The sequence below is a fragment of the Eriocheir sinensis genome, unplaced genomic scaffold, assembly GCF_024679095.1.
Source record: "Eriocheir sinensis breed Jianghai 21 unplaced genomic scaffold, ASM2467909v1 Scaffold514, whole genome shotgun sequence".
In the NCBI taxonomy this organism is placed as follows: Eukaryota; Metazoa; Arthropoda; class Malacostraca; order Decapoda; family Varunidae; genus Eriocheir; species Eriocheir sinensis.
In genome coordinates this window covers 237,501-260,000 of record NW_026111848.1, presented here as the reverse complement: position 1 = coordinate 260,000, position 22,500 = coordinate 237,501, and the positions used below count along the sequence as shown (strand labels likewise).

The 22,500-nt window shown below is 45.4% G+C and overlaps 1 protein-coding gene across 1 annotated transcript in view; it reads left to right on the top strand.

The window, feature by feature from the left end:
* The window catches only part of LOC126992890 (uncharacterized), a 67,052-nt gene that overhangs the window by 16,855 nt on the left and 27,697 nt on the right, over positions 1-22,500 (top strand). Inside the window, exon 2 of the mRNA XM_050851721.1 lies at positions 9,976-10,868. Coding sequence (XP_050707678.1) covers positions 10,320-10,868 — 549 coding nt within the window. The 5' untranslated portion in view covers positions 9,976-10,319. The remainder of the gene's footprint in view (positions 1-9,975; positions 10,869-22,500) is intronic.

Genomic DNA, 22,500 nt, shown 5'->3' with positions numbered 1-22,500 from the left:
GTAATTTAAGTGGTAGAATACTATCAGTTTGAGGATGAGAGCTGATGAGACGAAGAGCATTAGCCTCCACTCTGTCCAGAAGAGCTGTGTGAGTGGAGCCCCCACACATGAGATGCATACCCATACGAGGGCGGACAAGGCCCTGTATATGGACAGCAACTGTGCAGGGGAGAAGAACTGGAGACGGTACAGAACGCCCAGCCTCGAGGAAGCTGATCTAGTAAGAGATGAGATATGAAGTTTCCAGTTGAGATTTTGAGTTAAGGATAGACCGAGGATGTTTAGTGTTGAGGAAGGTGATAGTTGGGTGTTGTCAAAGAATAGGGATAGTTGTTTGGAAGATTGTGTCGAGTGGATAGGTGGAGAAACTGTGTTTTGAGGCGTTGAAGGACACCAGGTTCTTCTTGCCCCAATCGGAAATAAGAGTAAGGTCTGAGGCTAAGCGTTCTGCAGCTCCAGCCTTGAGTCGTTAAGTTCCTGAAGGGTGGGTCTTCTATTAAAAAGAAGTTGAATAATGCAGAGTGGAATCATCGGCGTAGGAGTGGATAGGACAGTTCGTTTTGGAAAGAAGATCATCAATGAACAACAGAAAAGAGGGAGATAGGACAGAACCCTGTGGGACACCACTGTTAATAGATTTAGGGGAAGAACAGTGACCGTCTACCACGGCAGAAATAGAACGGTCAGAAAGGAAACTGGAGATAAAGGTACAGAGAGAAGGATAGAAACCGTAGGAGGGTAGTTTAGAAAGCAAAGATTTGTGCCAGACCCTATCAAAAGCTTTTGATATGTCCAGCGCAATAGCAAAAGTTTCACCGAAACGGCTAAGAGAATGACCAAGAGTCAGTTAAGAAGGAGATCACCAGTAGAACGCCCCTTGCGGAACCCATACTGGCGACTGACAGAAGGTCAGAAGTGGAAAGGTGCTTTTGAATCTTCGGTTAAGGATTGATTCAAAAGCTTTAGATAGACAAGAAAGTAAAGCAATAGGACGGTAGTTTGAGGGATTGCAGTAGTAATAGTAGTAGTAGTAGCAGTAGTAGTAGTAGTAGTAGTAGTAGTAGTAGGAGTAGTAATAGTAGTAGTAGTAAGTGTTTCCCTTGCTGTAACACTTATCATCATCATCATTTTATCATAATTTATTATTATTATTATTATTATTATTATTATTATTATTATTATTATTATTATTATTATTATTATTATTATCATCATCAGTATAATTGTTATTATTATGAAGTAAACTCTTTAGTAGTCTGAAGAAGTCTTCGCCTAAAAACGTTCAAGAATTGAGGTTAAAAGTAAATACACATTCACTCTCTCTCTCTCTCTCTCTCTCTCTCTTTTGCAATGAATACTAACTTTAGCAGTAAGGATCAACGAATATACCACAGAGGAGAGAGAGAGAGAGAGAGAGAGGAGCTGAACTGTTTTATTCAGCAAAATTTACTTTTCTAATAATTTCCCATTTGGCTCCAAGGAGGAATTCTCTCTCTCTCTCTCTCTCTCTCTCTCTCTCTCTCTCTCTCTCTCTCTCTCTCTCTCTCTCTCTCTCTCTCTCTCTCTCTCTCTCTCTCTCTCTCTCTCTCTCTCTCTCAGTATTTGTATGTACATGTGTAGATTTGAAAAAAAGGTATTAAATAGTACTGTGTGTGTGTGTGTGTGTGTGTGTGTGTGTGTGTGTGTGTGTGTGTGTGTGTGTGTGTGTGTGTGTGTGTGTGTGTGTGTGTGTGTGTGTGTGTGTGTGTGTGTGTGTGTGTGTGTGTACGTGGCCGTCCCGACATGCCAAGTATTGATCGAGAGAGAGAGAGAGAGAGAGAGAGAGAGAGAGAGAGAGAGAGAGAGAGAGAATGGAGAGAGAGAGAGAGAGAGAGAGAGAGAGAAAGGAGAAAAGAATGGAGAGAGAGAGAGAGAGAGAGAGAGAGACTAAGACAGGATTTTGCAGTGTCTCTCTCTCTCTCTCTCTCTCTCTCTCTCTCTCTCTCTCTCTCTTTACTCTCATCTTCCTTCTCTTTGTCTTTATCACCTTTTCTCTTTGAAGTGACTCTTTATAACCTCTCCTCCTCCTCCTCCTCCTCCTCCTCCTCCTCCTCCTCCTCCTCCTCCTCTTTTTCTGCTTCCTCCCCTCCTGTCTTTAGTTTACGGTGTCGTTCTGTTTATCCTCCTCCTCCTCCTAATCCTCCGCCTCCTCCTCTTCCTCCTCCTCCTCCTCCTCCTCGTTTTTCTTTCGTTTAGACAAATCAATTTACGCTTTGTTCCACTTTATATTTTATCAACACCATCAACACCACTATTACCACCACCACCACCAACATCAACAACACCACCACCACCACCACCACCAACAACAACAACAACAACAACAACAATATTATCACGCTTGCAATCTTCTCTCTCCCTCACCACCACCTCCACCACACCACCACCTCCACCACCACCATCACCACCACCGCCACCACCACCACCACCACCACCAACAACAACAACAACATGAAGAACAACAATGCTATCACTTGCAATCTCCTCCACCATCACCTTCAACACCACCACCACCCTCATCACCACCATCACCGCCACAATCATCACCACCACCAATGGCAATAAACCAGTCGATCCAATGGAATGACGTGTTGAGAGAGAGAGAGAGAGAGAGAACGGAACAACTAAAATATTGGAAGTGAGAAAATGCGACGTTGTATGAGAGAGAGAGAGAGCTTGGCACGGCACACCTTGCAATAATCATGAATAAATCGACTGTCTTGAAAACAGAACAATTTAGAGAGAGAGAGAGACAGAGAGAGAGAGAGAGAGAGAGAGAGATTCCAACCTAAACTCACTCCTCAATTCTCTCTCCCTCTTAACTTCTCCTCCTCCTCCTCCTCCTCCTCCTCATCTCCCTTTCTCCATCCCCTTTTTTTCACCCTCCTCTTCCTTCTTTTCACCCTCCTCTTCCATCCTTCGCCATCCCCTTCTCCCTTCCTTCCTCCCCTTCCTCCTCCTCTTCCCCCGCTGTTTCTCCCTCCCCTTCCATTCATTCTCCTCTCTCCCCCTTTTCTCCCCTCCTCTGTCCTCTCCTTCACCCTCCTCTTCCTCCCCTCCTCCTCCTGTCCCTCCCTTTCTTTCCTTCTCCTCCTTCTCCCTTTCTTTCCCCACTCCCTCCTCTCCTTTCCCTCCCCACACCCAACCTCCCAAACACAAGACTAACCCAAACACAGCCTTCCCAAAACTGAGCAGTATCACCTTTCCTAAAACACTAAAGAAAACACTAAAGAAAAAATGAAAGCGTAGAAGGAAGTATATAGACTCCTTGAATTCGTGATAGTCTTGAAACTTATATTGTGTGCACTCTTTAAACTTGTTACTTATTCTTGTTATTGTTTGTATTAGGAAGTCCTTGTTATGGTATGAGGTATTTGTAGCTGGTCATGAAAGATAGATAGATAGACAGATTGATAGAGATGTAAAGAGTCCTCGTGTAAAGTTCAGAACGTGGTAAACATCTTGTGAGCTCTTCTTTACCCATCCGGCGCTACGTCTGCTTCAATGTTACAACGGCAGCCTATGTTTGGGTTCTACGTTGCACCAAGAGCCTTTGCACCATATTCTCAAACGCTTCGCCGCTTAAGGGGCTATTACACTGGGCAAATTTTCCGTGGATCCTCAGTCAAACCACGATTTCCGCTGGCGTGGTTCTCATATCTTTCTTGTTATTGCTGCTGATGATGACGGTGAGTAATACCGTCGTCCTGTGAAATCTACCGTAGCTTTGGAAGATCGTGGACACGTCAGAAAACCACGGAAATATGAAAACCACACCAGCGGAAATCGTGGTTTGACTGAAGATCCACGGAAAATTTGACAGGGTTTTTGAAGGGGTATTGGGCATTTCCATAGGTACATTTATGACCCTGGTGGTAGTTTGACCCCTCTTCTGTACCTTAAACGTGAAAAACACCCATGAAAACCCCATTAACCTTTGGAAATAGGACATGAGAGGTGAAAGGGTCTGAGAACATCGACTTTTGATTTGCTTATAAGGAGCTTTACTGAGGGGCTGATACACGTCTTGATCCTGTACGTGTAAATAAGCCTAAAAATCCTTCCCTTAATCTCGTTACATCATGATTATCTTTCTTTGTTTTTTGCTTTCGTATCCACATCTTTACCCTCCTCCTAATCCTCCTCCTTCCTTCGTCTATATCTCCATTATCCATGTCTTGATCCTGCATGCATGAGTAATAAGCCTAGAACCACTTCCCTTAATCTCGTTACATCATGATTACCTTTATTTTTTTCCTTTCGTATCCACATCTTTATCCTCCTCCTAATCCTCCTTCCTCCTTCATCTCTATCTCCATTATCATCCTTCTTTCTTTCCTAGTTCCCGTTCTTTCCTTCTCCCCTCCCCCTTCCTTCCTCCCCTTCCTCCTCCTCTCCCCCCCCCCCACACTGTTCCTCCCTCCCCTTCATTCATTCTCCTCTTTCCCCCTTTTCTCCCCTCCTCTGTCCTCTCCTTCACCCTCCTCTTCCTTCCCCCTTCATCCTCTCCTCTTCATCCTCTTCTTCCCCACCCCTTCCTTCCTACCCTTCCTCCATCTCTTTACCCCTGTTCGTCCCTCTCTTTCATTCATTCTCCTCTTTCCCCTCTTTCCCCATTTTCTCCCCTCCTCTGTCCTCTCCTTCACCCTCCTCTTCCTCCCCTCCACCTCACCTCCCTCCCTTTCTTTCCTTCTCCTCCTTCACCACATATCTCCTCCTCCTTCCCATTACCCAAGCGTGCCTCCAATACCTCCGTGATCTGGTACCTTCACACCGCCTGTCTTCCTTCCGTTTCCTTGAGGTTCGCTAATGTCGGAATCGCGTGTCTTGGGGAAATAAAATGATCTAGACCTTATACCTGATATGATTAGCAGCGAACCCCTATGCCCTAGCGAGCCTAAGCGTGCCTTTTATTTCTATCTGTTAGCTTCACACCGCCAGTCTTGATTCCGCTTCCCTGGGGCTCGCTAATGACGGAATCGCGCCTCTCGGGGGAGCTAAAATGAGCCTAACTTTTTAATTGATATGTAGTGTTGTAGTAAAGAGAACAGGCGAGGTTACAACGTCCCACCTCTTCCGTCTCTCTCTCTCTCTCTCTCTCTCTCTCTCTCTCTCTCTCTCTCTCTCTCTCTCTCTCTCTCTCTCTCTCTCTCTGTATTTCATTTCCTTCATTATTTACACCTTATATCCTTTCCTTCCTTCCGTCCTTCCTTTCTTCCTTCCTTCCTTCCTTCCTTCCTTCCTTCCTTCCTTCCTCCAATTATTTCACGACTATCCTTATCTCTTTTTTTTGCGTCTTTATTCTCAATTTTCTCCTCCACTTCCTCCTCCTCCTCCTCTTACTCTACCTTCCTCCTCATTATTCTTCCTTCCCTTTCCTCCTCCTTCTTTCTCCTCCACTGCCTTCCCTTCCCTCCATCTCATTACATCACGATTACCTCTCTTTTTTTTCTATCCACACCTTCACCCTCCTCCTCCTCCTCCTCCTCCTCCTCCTCCTCCTCCTCCTTCAACCATCTATATCTCCATTATCTTCCTTCTTCCTTTGCTCCTCCCCGTTCCCTTCATCATCTCTCTCTCTCTCTCTCTCTCTCTCTCTCTCTCTCTCTCTCTCTCTCTCTCTCTCTCTCTCTCTCTCTCTCTCTCTCTCTCTCTCTCTCTCTCTCTCTCTCTCTCTCTCTCTCTCTCTCTCTCTCTCTCTCTCTCTCTCTCTCTCTCTCTCTCTCTCTCTCATCATTTCTTTACCTTCCCCTTTCCTCCCTCCCTCTTCTCTGCCCTTCCCTTCCATTCTTTTCCCTCCTTTCAAACCCTTCCCTTTCCTCATTTTCCTTTCCCTTCCCTTCCCTTCCCTTCCCTCCTAACACCTCCATTCCTTTAATTTCTTTTCGTTTTCCTCCTTTCCTCTTCCTGTTCCCTTCCAGTTCCTCCCTTCCCTCCCCTTCCCTTCCTTTCCCTTCCCTCCACTTCCCATTCCTTTCATTCCATTTCGTTATCCACCCCTTTCCTCACTCCCCTTTTCCCTTCCCTTTTCCTCCCTTCCCCCTACCTTCCACAGTTTTCCCTTCCTCTTTTCCTTCCCTCCACTTGCTAGTTCTTTGCTACCTTTTCGTTTTCCACTCTTTTCCTCCACCTTCTTCTTCCACCTTCCTCCTCCCCCTCCCTTCCCTCCATTTACGATATAACACAGTAAGGGTGAAGGGCAAACGTGATCTAATTTCCAGAGTAATAGCCGGGAGGGAGGGAGAGAGGGAGAGGGGAAAAAGGATGCTGGGTGGAGATTTGTATGTTATAGCACTGGTGGTGGTGATGGTAGTGATGGTGATGGTGGTCGTGGTGGTGATGGTAGTGATAGTGGTGGTGGTGGTGGTGGTGGTTTTAGTAGTAGTAGTAGTAGTAGTAGTAGTAGTAGTAATAGTAGTAGTAGTAGTAGTAGTAGTAGTCGTATATTAAGGGAAGGAAAGAAAGAAAAAAAAAGAAAGAAAGAAAAAAGAAAGAAAAAAAGAAAGAACGCTAAATAAACACATAAATGAAAAATAAAGAAAGAAAGAAGGAAGGAAAAAAGGAAAGAAAGAAGGAAAGAAAGAAAGATAGATACAGAGAGAGAGAGAGAGAGAGAGAGAGAATCATAACCCTTGCCTGTACCCTGCATTTCCCTCTCTTTTACAAGGCAACCAAAACTCTCTCTCTCTCTCTCTCTCTCTCTCTCTCTCTCTCTCTCTCTCTCTCTCTCTCTCTCTCTCTCTCTCTCTCTCTCTCTCTCTCTCTCTCTCTCTCTCTCTCTCTCTCTCTCTCTCTCTCTCTCTCTCTCTCTCTCTCTCTCTCGTAGTGGTCAGGAGGAGGAGAAATGTTACTGCCAAGCGTCCCTAGATAGCTCTGTTGTGGCGTGTGTGTGTGTGTGTGTGTGTGTGTGTGTGTGTGTGTGTGTGTGTGTGTGTGTGTGTTTACTTGTATTGATTGTTGTTGTTATTGTTTACATCACTAACACATCAATCTTTACTCTGATTTGTCGTGGTTACAATGTTCGCGGTTTTTCACGGTTTTTAGTATTCGAGGTTTCAGTATCCACGGTTTCAGTATTCGCGGTTATTTCACGGTTTCAGTATTCGCGTTTTTTTCAGTTTCAGTATCCACGGTTTCAGTATTCGCGGTTATTTCACGGTTTCAGTATTCGCGTTTTTTTCAGTTTCAGTATCCACGGTTTCAGTATTCGCGGTTATTTCACGGTTTCAGTATTCGCGTTTTTTTCAGTTTCAGTATCCACGGTTTCAGTATTCGCGGTTATTTCACGGTTTCAGTATTCGCGTATTTTTCACGGTTTCAGTATCCACGGTTTCAGTATCCATGGTTTCTTATTTTCCCCGCGAACTGTCCGCCCAAGAAGACAAAAGTGCAGCACAGTAAAGAAGAAACAGCGAGTCGCAAAGTTTGAGTTACGCGAGGGGAAAGTAGGAATGTGTGAGTCCCGTGCGCGCTCGTAAGACTTGGAGAGCGTCACGTCGGTATCCTTTAGTCTGTACTTTAAAACGTATCGGCGCCTCAGTTCGCATATTTGGAAACCCTTTCGTTGAAGCAGCTGGGGTTTTCAAGGGCTGTTTTGTGACCCTCGTGATAGTTTAATGGGACGGCTGCATCTTGAACGGGAAAACTACCCATGAAAACCCGGCTAATCTCTGTGATCGTGGGTAATAGGCGTAGTGGGAGCCCGATATGTTTAAGAATATGTTCACTCTTCCTTCCCATTATCTCTCTCTCTCTCTCTCTCTCTCTCTCTCTCTCTCTCTCTCTCTCTCTCTCTCTCTCTCTCTCTCTCTCTCTCTCTCTCTCTCTCTCTCTCTCTCTCTCTCTCTCTCTCTCTCTCTCTCTCTCTCTCTCTCTCTCTCAATAATCGCATTAGTAAATTTGCAGACGACACAAAGATTGGTAACTCGGTTCTCACTGACGAAGACAGGCAAAGCCTTCAAGAGGATTTGCACAAAATTTCAGGTTGGTCGGATAGATGGGAGATTCCCTTTAACGTATACAAGTGCCAGGTCCTTCAAGTTGGAACAAGAAATAAGAAGTTCGATTACGAAATGGGCGGAGTTAAACTCACAAGCGTTCAATGCGTTAAGGACCTGGGGGTCAAAATCGCGTCAAACCTCAAATTCTCACATCAGTGTATCGATGTAGCAAATAAAGCGAACAGAATGTTGGGCTTCATTAAAAGAAACTTTTTATTCAAGAATAAAGATGTAATACTTCCGCTCTACAATAGTTTAGTCAGAACCCACTTGGAATATGCGGTACAGTTTTGGTCTCCCCACCATGCAAAGGACATTGCTAAATTAGAAGGTGTTCAGCGTCGGGCAACAAAAATGATCTCTTCCTTGCGCAACAAACCTTACGAAGAAAGGCTTTCCACCCTTAACATGTTCTCTCTTGAGAAACGTCGCCTCCGAGGAAAACTGATCGAATGTTTTAAAATACTTAATGGTTTCACGAATGTAGAGAGAACAAAATTGTTTATGATCGATGACACTTTGCGAACGAGGAACAATGGCATAAAACTCAAATGTAGACAAGTAAATTCAGACTGCACCAAATTTTTCTTCACCAACGTTGTAGTGCGAGAATGGAATAAGCTTCCACCATCAGTGGTCCAATGTAACACGATTGACTCCTTTAAAAACAAGCTCGACCGTCACTTCATTGAACTAAATATTAACTAGAGTAGAAATGCAACGTTTTCGAGCCATCTTATTACTGTAGAATCACTTAGGTTTAAGGACAGACCACCTAGTCTGAACCATGGGGTCTGTGTGGTCTGATTTTCTTTGTAAATCTTTGTAAATCTCTCTCTCATCATTCCCCTACCTTCCCCTTTCCTCCCTCCCTCTTCTCTGCCCTTCCCTTCCAATCTCTTCCCGCCTTTCAAACCTTTCCCTTCTCTTCTCTTCTCTTCTCTTCTCTTCTTAGATGCTACCAACTCTCATTTCAAGTATTTCTAAAGGCCAAAAAAGATGTAAAATGCGTTCTCATGGGTGTCTTTTAGAGTTGATGGTACAGAAGCCTTGTGTCACCAGGGTCAAAAAACTACCCCTGGAAAGGCCCACAACTCCTATGAATGCCATGTCAACTGTGTGTGCCTGGGTGGCGAAATGTTAACCAAGACTCGTATTATCTAGCGTTTCGGGATCTTGTTACGACCGTTTTTCAAGGTCACAAAGGAGATACGGTTCCAAGGCTCGTACTATCTAACGTTTCGGGTTCTTGTTACGACCGTTTTTCAAGGTCACAAAGGAGATACGGTTCCAAGGCTCGTACTATCTAACGTTTCGGGTTCTTGTTACGACCGTTTTTCAAGGTCACAAAGCAGATACGGTTCCAAGGCTCGTATTATCTAACGTTTCGGGTTCTTGTTACGACCGTTTTTCAAGGCCGCAGAGGAGACACTTCGGGCTGTCGTGAGTGCTTTTCCCGCTCACGACGCAGAAGCCTCCAAAAACTACCGCCAGGGTCAAGAAACCACCCATGGAAACCCCTATAACTTCTGCAAGTCTACTGAAATATAGATGTAGTAAGGTTTCCAAAAGTTTGATAATATGGGCCCAAGTGTCCTCCCGTGTGCCTTGTGTTTCGCCTTGTGCTTTAATTCTGTTCAGTAGGAGTCCCTGAGTGTGGGTTGGAGGACGTTATATGGTTCACAGGGCCTTAGGGAGGGACGGCTTTACTCTGGTGGAGTTTGTGTCTTCAGTAACGTAACACTCGCGGTAATGGAGATGACTACTTCAATTATTGTTATTTTCCAGTTCTCTCTCTCTCTCTCTCTCTCTCTCTCTCTCTCTCTCTCTCTCTCTCTCTCTCTCTCTCTCTCTCTCTCTCTCTCTCTCTCTCTCTCTCTCTCTCTCTCTCTCACACACACACACTCACGCCCCCCCAACCCCCCCTGTACCGCAGATGGCCCTGGCCCGCCCCAGCCTCAGCAGCAGCAGCCCCAGCAGCAGCAGCAGTAGCAGCAGCAGCAGCAGCAACAGCAGCCGCCAGGTGCCCGCCGCCCCCGCCCCCCCACACGCCGCCGCTAGCGCGTGACCGCCCCGCTGCCCAGCCCGCAGCGCCCCGCCCCGAGGGGCCGCCATGTGACTGTGCCGCAGGGAGTGTCTGTGTGTCAGTGACCGTGTGTGCCCCCGATGTGTGTCCCCGCATGAGTGTGCGTGGTGGTGGTTGGAGGGGGCGCGGCGCCCCCCGCCCCATGTGGCGGCGGTGGTAGCCCTGGCCCGGGGCCCCCGCCGCCCAGCGGGGACATGGACGCCGCGGCCTGGCGGGGCATGAGGGACGCCTTCCTGCGGCTGTGGGCGCGGCGCGGCGACCCCCGCCACCACGCCCCCCACGACAAGTACGACGCCCACTCCTCCACCTCGGGGGAAACGGCGACGCCCGGCGGCGGCGGCGGCAGCGGCGGCGGCGGCGGGGGCGAAGGCGTGGCCACGGTGACGCTTGCCCTGGAGGGTGAGGGCGGCGAGGCTGAGGCCGAGGTGGGAGTGGAGGGAGGTGGCGAGGGCGGCGAGGGCGAGGGCGGCGAGGGCGAGGAGGGCGTGTGCCTGGCGCAGGACAACCTCGACAACCTGATCCGCAACCGCGGCTACCACGTGCGGGAACACGTGCCGCGCCGCGTGCTGGAGCACCAGGTCATGGCCAACATCCGCCGCAGGGAGCGCATCGCCCGCATCCTGCGCGAGGAAGAGGCCAGCCTGGCGCCGCCCCTCACACCGCCCCCCGCGGCCCCTGCCCCCGCCGCGGCCCCCGCCAGGCACGCGCCGGACAGGACCCAGATGATCTCCCTGCTGACCAAGGTGAGGGGGGGGGGGCGGGAGAGGGAGGGAGGGAGGGAGGGACGAGAGAGAGAGAGAGAGAGAGAGAGAGAGAGAGAGAGAGAGAGAGAAAGCTATTGGGGAAGTCAGTGACGCAACTGTAACAAACGAGCAAGGCACGAAGCTCTTCCATCAGCCACACACGCACGAAAAAAACAAAACAAAAAGAAAACACGTGAGCATAACAGAAAACATTGCACCAACCGAAGCCCGAAGAAACGCAGAAATATCGACACACGGAGACATCACTCACGGACACACAGACAGACAGGGAGAAAGAGAAAAACAGAGGCAGGCACACACAGACGAAGACGGACACAGAGAAAAACAGACAAACAGGAAAGCAGAAACAGACATAGACAGACACAGAGGAAAAGACAAACAAAGACATAAGAAAACAGAGATAAACAGACGAACAAGCAGACAGACAGACACAGACGTATGCAAACACAAACACAGACGGACAAACACCAGACAGACAGACATACAGACACTGATATAAAGAAAACACAGACTGATCATAATATTACACACACACACACACACACACACACACACAAAGGAATAAGCAAACACACACACACACACACACACACACACACACACACACACACACACACACACACACACACAAAGGAATAACCAAACACAAGCACACACACACACACAAAAAAAAAAAACTTGCATACATATATACATAATTTATACAGACATGAACGTACCCACGTGGGAAAAAAAAACGTACACACACACACACACACACACATACACACACACACACACACACACACACACACACACACGCACACACGTACCTTGCGACCCACTGACAATATCTCTTTTTTGACCTACTTTTTTCTTCCTTTCTTCCTCTCTCCTCCCTCCCCTCCTCCTCTTCCTCTCTCTCCCCCTCCTCCTCTTCCTTCCTCCTCCTACTCTTCCCTTTCTTCCTCTCCTTCCTGCTCTTTATTTATTTATTCATTCCATCACCTCTTCCTTCGATTTCTTTCTCCTTTCTTATCCTCTCTATTCTTCCTTCTTCTTCCTCCTCTTCCTCTCTCATTCATTATCTTTCTATGTTTACCTCCTTTTTTTTCCTCCTCCTCCTCCTCCTCCTCCTCCGCCTTCCACAGTTCATTCTTTATTTTCTTTATTTATTTACATTCTTATTCTTTGTTTCCTCTCTTTGTTTCTCCATCTTCATTCTTTCCTTTTTTATCATTTCCTTTTCCTTTCTTCCTTCTTCTCCTGTCTTTTTCTACCCCTCTCCCTTCTTCCTCTCTCCCTTTCTTCTATCTCTCCACCCATCGTTTCCTTTCTCTTTCCTTTCTTCCACTTTCTCTTTCCTTTTCCTCCATCTTCTCCACCTATCGTTTTGTTTCTCTTTCCCTTCTTCTTTCCTTCCATCTTCTAACCTTTTCCTCTCCTTTCTCCCTTCCCTTTCCTTTTCTCTTCCATACTTTCCCTTTTCCTTTTCCTTTCTCTACCCTCTTCATCTCCCTGATATCTTCTCCGTCTTCTTCCCTTTCTTCAATTCCTCCTCTCCCTTTTCCTTTCATTTCTTTTCAATTTTCCTTTTTTTTCTCCTTTATTTTCCTTTGTCTTCCCTTCCTCCTATATTTTCCATTTATTGTATTTTTTCTACATCCCTTTTTTCATAGTTTCCATCTTTTTCCTTCTTTTTCTCCTTTCTTCTTTTCTTTATGTTCCCCTCCGCCTCCTTAATCTCTCTCTATATTTCTGTTTATCCCTTTTTATTTTTTTTTCTCTTCTTCCTCTCTTCTTTCTTCTCTTCCTCTTATTCTCTTTCCTTACCTCCTTTCCTACTACTCTTTATCTCCTCCTCTTCTTCCTTCTTCCCTCTTCTCTTCATCTCCTCCTTCTCTTCTTCTCCTTTCTCCTCCTCTCTTCTTTTGTGTTCATAATATTGAGGTTTTCTTTTTTAATTGTTGTTAGTTGTTATTATTATTATTATTATTATTATTATTATTATTATTATTATTATTATTATTATTATTATTATTATTATTATTATTATTATTATCATTGTTATTATTAGATTGATATATAGATAAATAAACAGATGGATGAAGAGATATATAAAAAAAACACTTGAATATGCCCGTAAACACACACACACACACACACACACACACACACACACACACACACAGGAATAATACATGAATACACTTAAGGTGACTTGTGGGAATGTGTAAGTGTAGCTCTTGTGTGTATGAGAGAGAGAGAGAGAGAGAGAGAGAGAGAGAGAGAGAGAGAGAGAGAGAGAGAGAGAGAGAGAGAGAGAGAGAGAGAGAGAGAGAGAGAGAGAGAGAGAGAGAGAGAGAGAGAGAGAGAGAGAGAGAGAGAGAGAGGGGAATAGACAGTCGAGATGTATTTCTGGAGAGACAGGCAGAGAGAGAGAGAGAGAGAGGGAGAGAGAGAGAGAGAGAGAGAGAGAGAGAGAGAGAGAGAGAGAGAGAGAGAGAAAGGAGAGAGAGAGAGAGAGAGAGAGAGAGAGGGAGAGAGAGAGAGAGAGAGAGAGAGAGAGAGAGAGAGAGAGAGAGAGAGAGAGAGAGAGAGAGAGAGAGAGAGAGAGAGAGAGAGAGAGAGAGAGAGAGAGAGAGAGAGAGAGAGAGAGAGAGAGAGAGAGAGAGAGAGAGAGAGAGAGAGAGAGAGAGAGAGAGAGAGAGAGAGAGAGAGAGAGAGAGAGAGAGAGAGAGAGAGAGAGAGAGAGAGAGAGAGAGAGAGAGAGAGAGAGAGAGAGAGAGAGAGAGAGAGAGAGAGAGAGAGAGAGAGAGAGAGAGAGAGAGAGAGAGAGAGAGAGAGAGAGAGAGAGAGAGAGAGAGAGAGAGAGAGAGAGAGAGAGAGAGAGAGAGGTGGGTGGGGTGAAGGGACAGGCGTTCTTGGGAGACTTTAAGTGGATGACCACACGAAGCGTTCCTCCTTGAGTGTGTGTGTGTGTGTGTGTGTGTGTGTGTGTGTGTGTGTGTGTGTGTGTGTTTGGAGCCAAAGTTTTTATCGGACACACACACACACACACACACACACACAGCTGTCACACACACACACACACACACATGCAGAGGCCCACTATGCAGTATTCAATAGTTCTTTAGCATAGTTCCGCAGAGGAGGAGGAGGAGGAGGAGGAGGAGGAGGAGGAGGAGGGTTTTTAGTGGTATGTAATGGAGGGAAGGAGAGATCTGTCACGCTAAGTTGTGGAATGAGAGAGAGAGAGAGAGAGAGAGAGAGAGAGAGAGAGAGAGAGAGAGAGAGAGAGAGAGAGAGAGAGAGAGAGAGAGAGAGAGAGAGAGAGAGAGAGAGAGAGAGAGAGAGGAGAGAGAGAGAGAGAGAGAGAGAGAGAGAGAGAGAGAGCGAGAGAGCGAGAGAGAGAGACTCTTGATAAAAAGTACAAATAAAGAAATAACACTGAACTCTGTGTGTTTGTGTGTGTGTGTGTGTGTGTGTGTGTGTGTGTGTGTGTGTGTGTGTGTGTGTCCTAACAGAATTTTAACACTGTGAGAAACAGATTTACACTCACACTCACACACACACACACACACACACACACACACACTCTACAGAGAGCAGCAACACAAATGTCACCTAGTCTGAGCGAACTGCCTTATATGAAGAAAGATTGCTGAGGCTGATCCTCCCTAAAATGGAAAATTAGAAGAGAAAGAGGTGATTTAATAGCGGTGTATAGGGTCATGAATGGTCTAGAGAAAATGGATAGAGATGGCCTTTTGATAAGAGAAGAGAGAAACTTAAGAGGAAATGGAAATGGAAAAGGAATTTGTAGAAGAGACATCAAGAAGAACAGCTTCCCGCAGAGATGTGTGGGGGTCTGGAATGGTCTGGAGAGGAAAGTGGTACAGGCTACGTCAATAAGCGCATTTAAGGCCAAATTAGACGGAAGTAGTTGGAGAGACGGACAAGCACGACCATAGCCCTGTTCCTGTAAATCACAACTAGGTAACACACACACACACACACACACACACACACACCTGTCTTGCTAATGACCAGGTAAGTGTTCTAATGATAAACAGGTGTCAAAGCCAAAAAGAAAATGGCGCCCTGATGACTGGTGATTAGTTTAAGGTGGTATTGGTGGTGGTGGTGGGGTAGGTAGTAGTAGTAGTAGTAGTAGTTGTTGTTGTTGCTGTCGCTTTTAGTTTTAAGATGTTTTTTATTTAGAAAGAAAATAAATCAGGAGGAGGAAGGAGAAAGAAAAGGAAGGAAAGAAAATTACCTTCAATCCATTCATCAAAGTTTGAGAAAAAATGTAAACACTGAGACACTGGAAGAAAAAACGAGGAAGTGAGAAAGATTTATAGGGGAGGAGGAGGAGGAGGAGGAGGAGGAGGAGGAGGAAAGACAGAAGGAGAATACTATATAATTTCAGTGGATAAGGAGAAGTGGGAGAAAGAGGCGGAGGAGGAGGAGGAGGAGGAGGAGGAATGGAGGAGAAGGAGGAGGAGGAGGAGGAGGAAAGACAGAAGGAGAATAATTATATAATTTCAGGTGGATATGAGAAGTGGGAGAAAGAGGAGGAGAGAGGAAAGAGGAGGAGGAATGGGAGGAGGAGAAGGAGGAGGAGGAGGAGGAAGAGAAAACAGAAGGAGAATACTATAATTTCAGTGGATGAAGCAGAGCAGGGGAGAAAGAGGAGGAGGAGGAGGAGTGGAGAAGGAGGAGGAGGAATGGAGGAGAGGAGAAGGAGGAGAGAGGAGGAGGAGGAGGAGGAGATGGAGGAGGAGGAGGAGGAAAGTACAGAAGGTAATACTATATTGGCATTTCAGTGGATAAGGAGGCGTGGAGAGAAAGAGGAGGAGGGGAGGAGGAGGAGGAGAGGAGGAGGAGGAGGAGGAGGAGGAGGAATGTGGGAGGAGGAGAAGGGATGGAGGGAGGAGGAGGAGGAGGAGAGGAGGGGAAGGAGGAGCAGGAGGAGGAAAGACAGAAAGAGAATACTACACAACTTTCAGTGTGGACAAGCGGAGAAAGGGAGAAAGAGGGAGGGGAGGAGGAGGAGGAGGAGGAGGAGGAGGAGGAGGGAGGAGGAGGAGGAGGAGGAGGAAAGACAGAAGGAGAATACTATGCACTTCAGTGGATAAGGAGAAGTGGGAGAAAGAGGAGGAGGAGGAGGAGAGGAGGAGGGGAGGAGGAGGAGGAAGACAGAAGGAGAATATTATATAACTTCTGTGGATAAGAGAAGTGGGAGAAAGAGGAGGAGGAGGAGGAGGAGGAGAGGAGGAGGCGGAGAAACATGAAAGAGCAGTAAGCAACAGAACGTCTTTTGGCATTTTAGAAGACTGCCTGCTTTAGTGCTTCAGTCAATTTCTAGTGCTGCATCATTTAAGCTCAATAGGCTCACCCACCATTATCGTAAGTTCCCGGGTTAGTTTGGATCAAGAGAATGAAGCTTGGTGACTGCACTGAACTTGTTGAGGTACTCTGAAAGCTCTACTACTACTACTACTACTACTATTTTCACTTTCATTACTACTACCACTAACTACTACTACTACCAGATTACTACAACTACTTTATTTTACAGCAGAGGAGACAGTAAAGGCGTAAAAAAGAAAACAATATTGAAAAGCCCGTCGCTACTTACTGTTCCTAGACTACTACTACTACTATTACTGTTACTACTAGCTACTGTCTACAATACCATACAGCAATTCCTCTTCTTTAGTTCCACCCTAAAATGATCATTGTTGTCAGCGCGTAAGTATTGCATACCTCAAATTCGTTCACCTTGTAATTAGGGACCATAACTGCACCGCGCATTCCAGGTGAGGCCTCACCAACGGTTTCACTTGCTAAAAGACGTAACATTACCTTGAAGGACTGACAAAGTATTCGTTGCTTGCTACTTCAATGACAGCGGAGATAATGGTGTTAGGGTCCCTGCTGTCTTGTTCGTGTCGAGTTTGTTCAGTAACTTTTCACAGCTTATTTTGCCATTACTGTCATTTGTGAAAGGCATGCCAGAACCATCGACCGTGACCATAAAACGCGAATTTACTGTTAGGTGAATCATGGCCGTGTTTGCTTGCTGTCTCTGGGTTAGTTAGCACTGACCGGTCTCGTCTGTCAAAAGAACCAATATTATGTTTTAACCTTTGTTCTGATGTATGTGGAAATGTTCTTCGCTGGTTGGTCTGGCTTGAGCGCTATTCGTTTTTCGTAATTAATAAGGTTTTAATAGGGGTGATAATAATAAGGTCCTGATGGTAAGAGAACCGAGGGGACACGTGTAATGGGTTTAAATTGACAGGTTATTCAGATTCAAAGGAAGTATGGATGGAATAGGGCTTAAAGTCATGTCTGTAGTGACTAGCAGACTCTTATGTCTCTTATGGTGTGTGAAGAGAAAATAGAGGGTATAAACAGAGAGGGGGGGGAGAAGGTAAGCGCGAAGGAGAGAGAAGAGAGAAGAGGGATGAAGGAAGGCAAGGAGAGAAAGGTGAAACATGAAGGGAGAGGAAGGGAGGGAAGGAGGGAGAAAAAACGGGATGAAAGGGAGGGAAGTAGGATAAACAAATAAGAGGAAATAAATGTGAGAGGAAGAGATCGAGAGAAGGAATGGGTGGGAGGGAGGTAAGGGAGGAGGGAAATGATAAATGGAGGAAAAGAAAGGGAGGGGAGGAGGAAGAAAGTATAGAGGTAGGGAAGGAAACAAGGGCAAAACGATGAGGAGGAAGAAGGGGAATAAAATAATGTGAGATGGAAGGAATGAACATGAAAGAACACAATGAAGGAGAGGATGAAGGAAGAATTTAAGAAAAAGGAAAAAGAAGGAGGAAGAAATGAGGAAAGTGGTGCAAGATGAAGAAAAGTAAGAAAAACAATTGAAAAAGGTAGATAGAAAAAGAAATAAAGGAGGAAAAGGAAGAGAACGAAGTAGAAATGGAAAAATAAGTTCAAAAGAAGCGAAGGAAAGAAAGAAAAGGGAAGGGAAGGGAAGAAAAAGAAAGGGAAGGAAGGGGAAAAAGAAAGGCGAAAGGAATCGAAGGAAAGGAACGGAAAGGAAAGGAAGGAAGGAAAAGGAAGGAGAGAGAGGAAGGAAAGAGGCGAAAGGAAGGGAAGGAAGGAAAGGAAAGGAAAGAAAGGGAAGGAAGGAAGGAAGGAAGAAAGGGAAGAAAGGCAAAGGAATCAGAAGGAAAGGAACGGAAAGGAAAGGAAGGAAGGAAAAGGAAGGAAGGAAAGGAAAGGAAGGGAAGGGAAGGAAGGAAAGCGAAAAGGAAAGGAAGGGAAGGAAAGGCAAAGGAATACAAGGAAAGGAGAGGAAGGAAAAGGAAGGAAGGAAATAAAAGTGAAAGGGAAGGAAAACAAAAAGAAAAGAAAAACAGCAAGCCAATCATCATAAGTAAGAAAAGAAAGAAAAAAGGAAAGAAGAAAAGAAAAATTAGGGAAAAAGGAACAAAAAATGAAGATAGAGAAAAGGAAATTATCAAGAGACGAAAAGATAAAAAGTTAAAAGAGAAAGTAGTTAGTCATAATACGAGAGAGAGAGAGAGAGAGAGAGAGAGAGAGAGAGAGAGAGAGAGAGAGAGAGAGAGAGAGAGAGAGAGAGAGAGAGAGAGAGAGAGAGAGAGAGAGAGAGAGAGAGAGAGAGAGAGAGAGAGAGAGAGAGAGAGAGAGAGAGAGAGAGAGAGAGAGAGAGAGAGAGAGAGAGAGAGAGAGAACAATGTGACCAATCAGGCTAAAAAACCACCACCATCACCACCACTCACCACATTTCTCACTGCCAAAAATCACTCCACCTCCTCCCAAAATCATTTCCAATCACCGAAACAACACCTCCACCACCCCCCCCACCCCCACCACCAATCTTCAACAACACCACTGGATCAACAACAACAACACTGCAACCTGTCAATCACTTAAATCACCACCTCCACCACCACCACAACCTCAACACCACTGGGATCAACAACAACACCGGGGTGGCAACCACAATCACTGCAATCACTCACCATTATTCTCCACCACCACCTCAACACCACTTCTATTCCAACCATTCTTCACAACCACCACCACCAAAGAATCCTCTCCCCACCACCACTTCCAAACACTGCACCACCACCACCACCACCACTAGCAACCCTCCTCCCCATCGTGGCTGAGGAAGTAAACAAAGCCTGAGATCACCTGCCTCACGACCTGCAGCGTGTTATTTAAACCAGGGTCGAGGAGTGAAGGACGAAGAAGGGCTGGGAGGGAAGGAAAGGTGGAGGAGAAGGAGGAGGAAGGGAGAGGAAGAGGGAAGGGAGAGGGAAGAAAAGAAAGGGACTGCGAGGGAGGGAGAGAGGGAAGAAAAGAAAGATGAAGAGAGGGGCTGCGAGGGAGGGAAAGAGGGAAAGAAAAAAATGAGGGGGAGAAGAGGGAAGAGAGAGAGGGGAAGAAGGAAGGGAGGAAGAGGATGGAAAGGGAAAGGAAGGGATGGAGGGAGCGTAAGAGGGAAAGGAAGAGAATAAAACGATTAAAAAAAAGGGAGGGAAGGGAGAGAATGGGAATAGAAGGGCAAAGAGAGGGAGAGAAGGAAGGAAAGGGAGGAGGGAGAGAGAAGGAAGAGAGATTGTACGTAGATGAAAAAAAAAAAGAGGAAAAAAAAGGAAAGGTCGAATATGAAGGGAAAATAAAAAAATGAAGAAATATTAAAGAAAAGGAAAAATTATGGTGACATGTTGTGAAAAGAAATAACGAAAATAAACAATGAAATAAGAAAAGAAAAGCAGGAAGGAAAATGAAGGTAGGAAAGGAAGGGAGGAAAGAGTCATAATGGGAGGAAAATAAGGAGATAAAAAAGGAAGAAGAAGAAAAAGGGAGAGAAAATGAAATGGAGATAAAGAAGGGAAGAAAGGGAATGAAGAAGTAGATGTGAGAAGGAAGGGAGGGAAGAATAGAGGGAGAGAAAGACGTAGAGAGGTATGGAAGAAAGAGAAAGAGTGGGAGGGAAAAGACATGCAAGGACAGGAAGAAGGGAGGGAAAAAAAGGAGAAAAAACGAGGAAATAGATAAAAAGGGAAGGAAAGAAGTTAGAGAAAGACGAAGGGAGGGGAAGAAGGAAGAAAACGAAAGGATGGAAGGAAGGGAAGGAAGGGAGGAATAAAAATCATGGAAGGAGGAAGGGAAGGAGAGAAAGGGAGAAGGGAAGGAAATAAATAAAGGATAAGGAAATGATAGAAAGAGGGAAAGGAAGAGAGGCATAAAAACAGCATGGAAGAAAGAAGAAGAGAGAAAATAAATATACAGAAGGAAGAAAGGAAGGAAGGAAGGAAGGGAGAAGGGAGATTGAAAGAGAGAAAAAGAGAAAAGTGGAAAAAACAGAGAGACTAAGAAAGAAAATAATAAAGATATGGAAGATAGGAAACAAAAGACGTAAAAGAAAGCAAGAAAGAGGGAGATTACGAGGAGGAGGAGGAGGAAGAAGAAGAAGAGGAGGAGAAATTAAAATGGAGAGAAGAAAAGAAAAAAAGAGGAGAGGAAGCATTGGAGGAATTCATAAGTGAGGGAGAGAAAGGGAGGTAAAAGGAGAGGGAGGGAGGGTAAGGGGAGGAATGCATAAGAAGGGAAAGAGAGAGGGGAGAGGGAGAGAGAAGGGAGGGAAGGAGGAAAGGAAGAGAGAAAGAGAGAAGAGGAAGGAAGGAAAGAAAAAACGAGGGTAGGAGGTTAGGAAGGAATGTGAAGAAGGGAGAGAAAGGAATGGAGGAAAAGGAGAGAAAGGAAAGGAGAAGAGAAGGAGAGGAAAGAAAAAAAATAAGGAATAGGAGAGAAAGAAAGGAAGGAAGTTAGAAAGAAAGAAAGAAGAAAGAAAAAAGAAAGAAATTAATAAAGGAAGAAAGGAAGGAAGGAGGGGAAGGAGAGAAGGGAAGGAAGAAGAAAAAAGAACACGAAGGCAGATGAGAAAGGAAGGAAGAGAAGGAACAAAAGATAAAAAAGAGAAATGAAAGAAAGAAACGATAAGGAAGGAAAGAGAAGGAACAGGATAGAAAGAAAGAAAGGAATAGAGGGGAGGGAAAAACAGAGAGGGAAAGGAAGAAGGAAAGAAATAAAAAAGTTAAAGATAAGAAAAGAAGAAAATTAATCAAAGCGAAAGATCAGATCGAAAGATAAGGATGGAAAGAAAAGAAAGAAGAGAGAGAGAATGAAGGGAGAAAGAGAGAGAGGGAAGACGAGAGGGGGGAAGGGAAGAGGAAGAAGAATGGAGGAAAATTTAATGAGGGAGGGAATGTGTAAGGGAAAGGAGGAGGAGGAGGAAGAGGAAAAGAAGTTGTGAATGAAGGAGGAAGGGAACCAGGGAATAAATGGGGGAAGGAGGGAAGGAATGAGATAAAGACAGTGAGTAAAGAGAAGAAAAGAGAAAGAGAGAGAGGAGAGAACAAAGAAAAAGAAAGAGAAAGAGAAAGAACGAAGAAAAGAGTAGAAGGAAGAGAGAGAGAGAGAGAGAGAGAGAGAGAGAGAGAGAGAGAGAGAGAGAGAGAGAGAGAGAGAGAGAGAGAGAGAGAGAGAGAGAGAGAGAGAGAGAGAGAGAGAGAGAGAGAGATAGAGAGAGAGAGAGAGAGAGAGAGAGAGAGAGAGAGAGAGCATGACAGGTGTCCTCTTAACAGGTGGTGAAGAGATGGCTAATGGGGTGAGAGAGAGAGAGAGAGAGAGAGAGAGAGAGAGAGAGAGAGAGAGAGAGAGAGAGAGAGAGAGAGAGAGAGAGAGAGAGAGAGAGAGAGAGAGAGAGAGAGAGAGAGAGAGAGAGAGCATGAGAAAGCAAGAAAAAAGATAGAGGAAGAAAATGAAGAAAATGAAAAAGAAGAAAAGGAAGAAGAAAAAGGAAGAAAAAACGACAAAAGAAATAAAGAAGAAATAAAGGAGGAAAACAAAGAAACGAAAAAATACTGAAAAGGAAGAGAGAGAGAGAGAGAGAGAGAGAGAGAGAGAGAGAGAGAGAGAGAGAGAGAGAGAGAGAGAGAGAGAGAGAGAGAGAGAGAGAGAGAGAGAGAGAGAGAGAGAGAGAGAGAGAGAGAGAGAGAGAGAGAGAGAGAGAGAGAGAGTATTTTTATATCCATTGTTATTTTTATGTAATTTTAAGTAATTCATCATTTTACTGGAGAAAAAGAGAGAGAGAGAGAGAGAGAGAGAGAGAGAGAGAGAGAGAGAGAGAGAGAGAGAGAGAGAGAGAGAGAGAGAGAGAGAGAGAGAGAGAGAGAGAGAGAGAGAGTATTTTTTTATCTCCATTGTTATTTTTTATGTAATTTTAAGTAATTCATCATTTTACTGGAGAGAGAGAGAGAGAGAGAGAGAGAGAGAGAGAGAGAGAGAGAGAGAGAGAGAGAGAGAGAGAGAGAGAGAGAGAGAGAGAGAGAGAGAGAGAGAGAGAGAGAGAGAGAGAGAGAGACATCCGGAGGAGGAAGGAGAGCGAGCGAAGGAGGAAGGAGGGAGGGGGAGAGAGACGGAAGGAGGGAGAGAGAGAGAAAGAGAGAGAGGGGAGGGGAAAAGAGAGGGAGGGAGGGAAGAAGGAAAAGAGTTCTCTCCCTACCGCAAGATTTTCCTCCTCCTTCCCTCCCTCACAATCCTTCCCCCTCTCACCATCTCTCTCTATCTC